Source organism: Pseudorca crassidens, chromosome 11 (assembly GCF_039906515.1).
Source record: "Pseudorca crassidens isolate mPseCra1 chromosome 11, mPseCra1.hap1, whole genome shotgun sequence".
In the NCBI taxonomy this organism is placed as follows: Eukaryota; Metazoa; Chordata; class Mammalia; order Artiodactyla; family Delphinidae; genus Pseudorca; species Pseudorca crassidens.
The window spans coordinates 85,200,439-85,207,730 of NC_090306.1; the positions used below are offsets into that span (position 1 = coordinate 85,200,439).

General features: G+C 36.3%; 1 protein-coding gene across 2 annotated transcripts in view; it reads left to right on the forward strand.

Moving 5' to 3' along the window:
* The window catches only part of SCYL2 (SCY1 like pseudokinase 2), a 58,663-nt gene extending 56,240 nt beyond the window's left edge, over nt 1-2,423 (forward strand). For both annotated transcript variants that reach the window (XM_067697665.1, XM_067697664.1), the window contains exon 18: nt 777-2,423. In XM_067697665.1, coding sequence (XP_067553766.1) covers nt 777-1,421 — 645 coding nt within the window. In that variant the 3' untranslated portion in view covers nt 1,422-2,423. The remainder of the gene's footprint in view (nt 1-776) is intronic.
* The last annotated feature ends 4,869 nt before the right edge of the window (nt 2,424-7,292 follow it).

Sequence of the window (7,292 nt, forward strand, 5' to 3'; positions counted from 1 at the left end):
ACTAATTCAACGCTGCTCACTTTGAAATGACCAGGAATATTATATTCATGCATTTATGTAGTTTTGAGCAAAAAGTAATTTTCAGTTTTTAGCTTTTTTGTTATAGTCATGTTTGTGACTTGATTTAGGAACACTTACCTGTATGTCCTGACCAGTATTTATTTCCTGCTATGGTCCAGGCAGTGTTCTAGGTGCTGGTGTTAGAGCAGTGATTAAGGTCTCTGCTGATAGAAAGTTTACACTATTGCTGATTGCAGAAATTACTTTATCTTAGAAGCTTTCTTTAAATTATTTTTTTGTTGTTGTTGTTGCCTCTTAATCATTAAATTTCTTCCTCTGGGAAAAATCTTTGTGAGCCAAGAGGCAAAAATAAAGTATTTTGTAGGTACTTAGAATAGAGAAAATAAATTTCCACAAACTTTTGATGAAATTCAAAATACAAAAATAATAGAGTATCCTTGTCTGTAATACAGATCTAATGAGAAAATGCAATTCTGTTTTTTGGTGGAGGTGCAACGAGGGAGACAACATTTCATTTAATTGGAGTTCAGAGTTGGGTTCCCTATCATCAGATTGATTACAAATGTTCATGCTTAAAAAGCCTTACAAAAATATGTGGCAGGCTGGATTTGGCCTGTGAGCTGTGGTTTGCTGTCTTAGTGTAGACTATTGAGCTTAATTTTAACTGTCCTTTATAATAAAATTTATCAAATGTTTACTAATTTTTAAGTAATTTGGAATTCTTGGAGATAAAGTAATTTCCTCATATTTTTCAGACTAAGGACCTGACAGACACATTGATGGATAATATGTCATCTTTGACCAGTCTTTCTGTTAGTACCCCTAAAATTTCTTCTTCAAGTACCTTCACTTCTGTTCCTTCCACGGGCCTTGGTATGATGTTTTCTACACCAATTGATAATACAAAGAGAAATTTAACAAACGGCCTAAATGCCAACATGGGCTTTCAGACTTCAGGATTCAATGTGCCAGTTAATACAAACCAGAACTTCTTCAGCAGTCCAAGCGCACCTGGAGTGGCCAAGATGACATTGGGAACACCTTCCACTTTGCCAAACTTCAGTGCTGTGAGTGTTCCTCCTGCTGGTACGAAGCTGACTCAGCAGAGACCCACAGATATGTCTGCTCTTAATAATCTCTTTGGCCCTCAGAAACCCAAAGTTAGCATGAACCAGTTATCACAACAGAAACCGAATCAGTGGCTTAATCAGTTTGTGCCTGCTCAAGGGTCTCCAGGTGTGGGCAGTTCGGTAATGGGAGCACAGACGCGCATGATAGGACAGTCTGCCTTCGGTGTGCAGACTAATCCTTTCTTTAACCCGCAGAACTTTGCACAGCCGCCACCTACTATGACCAGTAGCAGTTCAGCTAGCAGTGACTTAAAAGATCTTTTTGGGTGAGGTGTCATGCTCCTGTTTTTGAAGGATCACTTCAGTTTTAATCATGGGTAAGCTGATTTACATCTATATAATTGGCTTGGAGGAAGTACTTCTGTGGGAAAGTAAATGGTCTTGTCTGACAGAAAAAAACCTGTTGTCATGCCAGCATAGTAGTTGTATGGACTCTTTAACAGTTGAGGTTTTTAAAGCCTTGAGGATTTTTTTCCTCTTACCAACTCCTCTTCAGGTTTTTAAAAGACCCAACCCATATCAATCTCAATGAGAAAAAAAGACACCTGAGTATCTTGAATAGCAGAATTTTTAAATCAAATGTTTATTTTGGCTTGTAAATCTTGGTGTTATTTAAAAAATTGAGTTGATGGTAATTGCAAGTTTCATCTGTTAAATACTACATGGTACACAGTCTGCCTTCACAAGTCATTAGTCTTCATTTTTACTATGTGAAAAATCTTGATGCTGTATTGATTTGTTTGCATTTAGTGTGACTGAGTGAGAAAATGATAAGCCTAACGAAAAGGATCGGGTCATTTGCTTTTCCAATCTTATTACTTCTCAGATGAACTAACGTTTAGTGCAAAAGACTGAGCAAATACTGCAGAATTTAACTTAACCTTGATTTCATTGGTTCAAACTAAGGCATTATTAACTATCATAAATGCAAACTAATCATTGTAAATTATATTTTAGCATGGTCTGCCTCAAATAGTAATGTTTTTTTCTGCATTTACTTGGATATGTTTAGAATCACTTTTTTTCCTACTGTATCACAGACAGAAGAGGTAGGTACTGATTTGTACAGATATTTGACAAAGCCCTCTGATGTGCTTTCCCTGACTACTGCCTCCATATTTCATTTTGAATTCAAACTTCTGAGGTTGCAGCACATATGAATTGCATTTTCAAAAGGAGATTTGTAAGAATTAAACTATATTTAATGAGTATACTTTTGAGATTTCTGCTGTATTGTTTCAAATGTAATAAACTTTACTTCTCTAAAAATGAGCACTTGTATCTTCTGGCTACTAAAAGATTAATTTTCAGCTTGATACGTTATGATAACGTCTGACTTCGTCAGTTACTGCATCTGAAGTTTAAATCTTCTCTAGGAATTTCAGGACCCTTTGTTCAAACATTTTTATGTCCATAATTAGCCATTTTTAGGAAAGAAAGAATAAATTCTTCTAACAGGAAACATGCTTTCTTTTTCAAGGCCTTTCTCTGATATTTTTCTTTGATTTGCTGATTAGTCAACCATGGAATCTTATGCTATAGATGTCATTTGTATTTCGTTATATTCCATCATTATGTTATAACTTTAAACTGATCTTTCAGAGAACTATAAATGTATTATAATCGCAGCCATAGAGTTTGTGGTTTTTAATTATCTGAAACCAGCAATCATTTAAAATAAGTCATAGGAAGTTTAGTGTGCTGACACTACATTTATTCATTGAAAAAATACGTATACACACACTGAACATACAGTACTTGATTATAAAATGTAAGTTGATAATATTGCTGGCAGCATTCAATAAGAGGGTATGTTAAAAAATAAAAAGCTTAACATCTGGTTTCTGTATGAGCTGTATTTTGTTACATGGTTTTAGGAGAAGGACTGATAGGAATGCTAAAGAAACTTTTCCAAGAAATGAAAAGCAGTAGGAAGAGCAGATGTTTTTGGCAAATACATTCATACCTGCACCTGATTATTTGTCTCGTTCGTAACACAATATCTATCTTGAGAAAAGTTTACATAAGGAATAAAACTGCTTAACATTGAAGAATTTTTCTTTGTAACAATTCAGTAGTCACAGTTCATTAGGAAATTGCTTTTTATTTTGTAAAATAACTTTGTCAGTGTTGAACTCCTAATTAGAAGGAAAACTTAATAGAACAATTTATATAATTTGAACTTCTAAATATAAAAATAGATTATTTGAAAAAATATGTGATTCTTAGGTAATTTTCACATCTTGAAATTTGTTCATTCATTGAGGTAATGATGCTACATTTTTAGAAGATTTTCTACACTTTTTTCTTACTTTCTTGAAGGTATTTTGTTTAAATCATTTCTATCACTCGAACTGTTACCATTGCCTTTTTCTGTTGTGAAACTGCCTCTAAAAAATAGTGCTATTTTTAGGCTTGTATCTCTCTGTGAACAAAATTTTCAAAGTACTAGATAGATCACCTTAAAATTATGGTAGATATTGACGGCATTTTAAGTCCCTTGGGCTTAGAGTAGAAAGTTAGTAGGTTAAAAAGGTTAAAAAGCACCTGTTAGTAGGTTAAAAAAGTTAGTAGGTTAAAAAGCACCTGTAGACAAAAATTACAAATTCCCTTTTATTTGAATTGGTTCTTTATTCTCCTAATGCTAAAGTGTGTGATATATTTAGAGGATGCATAAAAAGAAATGGAAATAGACTGTGTACTTGGCTGGGGTTTGTTTGTTTTGTTTTGTTTTTATTTGGAACGCTTATAACCCTCTTTTCACCTGAATAAGTTAAGGAAATAGGTTTTTGTTATTGTTTTTTAACCTGTAAAATACCTCACATGGTTGCTTTTACATATTAAAGGAAAAGGTATATGTGAAAGTACCTGATAGCAAGCACAGAGTATGCACCAAATAAATTTCGGCTTTGACGAAACTTTCCACATTAAGTTGTGATTTCATGCTTTGTTATTTACTGGTCTTGAAATAATTTTAGAACAAAACAAATCTGTAAGAATTCAAACTGTATAGGATCTTAAGAGATTATTTATGTTGCTGGCTTTCAAGCTATAACTGTGACACTCAGTAAGAAATATATCTTACATTACAAACCCAGTATATGAAATTTATACCTGAAACAAAAGTTTCAGAAAATCTTTGATACATATAGTGTACTCTGTTTTTTTTATTATATCCTACTAATTAAAAAAAAAAAAAACTGGTTACAATCCCTAACAAGACTTCATGATATAGTTTGAGTAAAACTGAAATAATTCAACACCATGCAGATGTAGAAACAGAGGGTCAGAGATTTACATGCCCTAACCCAAGAAAGTTAGAGCCAGGAATAGAAGCTAGATTTTTTTTTTTTTTCTGATCTGCAATCCCATGCTTTCTACCATTATATCTTTTATTGTATGAATTCTGGAGTTGCTTTTGTCAAAATGGTTTAATATAGTAAGTATTATGTGTTCAGTACTTATTTGGTACCATAAATATATTTACATTGGAAAAATTGGCATTGAAGAGGAAGAGGGAGATGATAGAACGGAAATGTTCGTGGTCAAAATCAGCCTCTGGGCTGTTTCTCTGAATTGTGGATGAGATGGTTGGGGGAGCCAGGTTAGCAGTGCTTGCAGTACCCAGACATGTAGTAGAATTAAAACATATAACCTTGAGGAGGGGGTGGCATAGTGGAAAAAGCCATTTCACCAAAATGGAGCTTGTTAGATATTAGAAACTTCTATCCAAGGCAGCCAAGTTGCTCTAGCCACTCAGAGAGGACTTAACTACCTGGAGTGCAGAACACATACGTAATTTAAAATTTCCTAGTAACCACATTAAAAAATAAAAATGGGGCTTCCCGGTGGCGCAGTGGTTGAGAGTCTGCCTGCCGATGCAGGGGACGCGGGTTCATGCCCCGGTCCGGGAAGATCCCCCATGCCGCGGAGCAGCTGCGCCCGTGAGCCATGGCCGCTGAGTCTGCGCGTCCGGAGCCTGTTGTTCTGCAACGGGAGAGGCCACAACAGTGAGAGGCCCGCGTACTGCAAAAAAAAAAAAAAAAAAAGTAAAAATGGATGAAATTAATTGTAATAATATATTTTGTTTAACTTAATAGAGCCAAAATATCTTTTCAACATGAATTGATACAAAATTTAATGATATATTTTACGTTCTTTTTTGTACTTAGTCTTGAGATTCAGTGTATATTTTACACTTAGGACATATCAATTCAGGCTGGTCACATTTTGAGTACTTGATAGCCACGTGTGGCCAGTAGCTCCTGTGTTAGATATGTAGGTATATATGGAAGGTCAGACGCCAAAAGAGTGAACTCTGGCAGTTATCAGCTTACTGTCTCCCAGCTCCAAATCCATCCTTCTCTGCCCTGCTTTGTGATACTCGAGCTGGATCCTGTAAACGCATCTCCCTTGCCAGCTTGGCAGAATGTTAGGCTTCGTCGGTAGAGGGTCCTGAAGTGGCACTGCAAAGCAATAGCAGTAAGAAGTCACTTCTGGATTCTGCTTCTCCATTTTTGTTCACTGCAGGAGCCCGGCAGCCCCAGCAGAGGACCCCAGCTGTGCCTCAGTCACACTCCCCCACTTGGGAGCAGCTCCAGTGGGCTGCTTTCGGCCACTCCCTCAAGCAGCTGTCTCCCACTCTGGCCCTCTGACAAATGTCTTCACCACTGGTGGCTGAATGTACCTGTGGAAACCACGCCTTCGCCAAAGAAGGCGCTCAGCTTGAGGGATTGGAGTGGGGAAGAGAGCCTCTCCTAGTCTTTAGTTCCTTAATTTTCTTTTTACTTTCTCCTAGCCTAGAGGTAGTAGCTGCCTTTTTTTTTTTTTTTTTTGCAACTGCTACTTCTGAACTCCTTAGAGTCCTTTTTTATGCCTTTTAAAGGCATAAAAGGACTAGTAACTTCTAGTTGACAATTCATTAAAATTTCCCTGTTCAAATGTCTGGTTTTGTCTCCTAAGCTTACCTTCACTGATAAGACTCCTCAGTCTATTAAGCCATTTAAAAATGGGGCCAATATGAAATAAGTCAGACAAAGACAAATACAAGTATGATTTCACTTTTATGTGGAACCTAAAAGACAAAGGAAAAAAGAAAACAAAACTCACAGAGAACAGATTGGTGGTTATCGGAGGGGAAGTGGATTGGGGTAGTTGGGCAAAATGGGTGAAGGTGGTCAATTGTAATGTGACACATATTAACTAGGCTTATTATTGTAATTATTTTTTAGTGCATACAATAATTGAATTGTTAAGTTTTACACCTGAAACTGATATGTTATAAACCAATTTTACCTCGGTAAAAAATAAAAAATTGTCCAAAAAAAAAAAAAAATGGGGCCATAGGATGGATATATGTGCTGCTAACAAAAGCTATAGGGAATTGTATATATGTAGCCTATATTAAAACTTTCCTTTCTAAAAGTTCTTTTGAAATGTGCCTTGAGTGGAAATATAATTTAGCTACTCTATACCTATTTGAGCAGTTCCAATTTTCATCTTTCTTTTTTTTTTCCTGTATTTTGGATATATGTTCTTTCTGTGGTGGCCTTGGCTTTCATATGAGAATGAGACTCTAATGTCCAGAGTTTGCATGTAGGAATCAGCATTCATGCAGGTCCCTTCCGAGTCCCTGCCAGTTTTACTAAATGCAATGATCAAACAAAAGTCAAATGTGGGGCTTGTCCACGGGCGTATTAGGAGCATAGAGTGCATGGACTTTGGAGCCAGATAAAGTTGGGGTTTGGTGGGGGGCATATTTTTTTGGAAATTTCAAGCTAAAATTATAGCATTTATGCTCTATGGAGGTGGGATGGGTTGCTTTACACGTTTGTTCAGTTGGAACAGATCCAAAATAGTTTTTAAGAAAATCTTGTCTCTAACAGTGGGTGCTCTTAAGATCACTTTTGTGGAGAGATGGAAAGGCCTCTCACTGAGTGGTATTCTCCTTAGACTGCTCCAGTGTCAGAAGGGGATGGCATCTTTATCCCCAGCTCCAGTGATCATACAGACCTGCCCCTAATCAGCAATGATATCTGTACCCAGATACTTGTCAGAGAACAACATTTAACTCTCTATTGCCCAACATTCAAAACCTCATTTTTGAGAAAGTTTTATGGAGGAGGCCCAAAATTGAGTAAT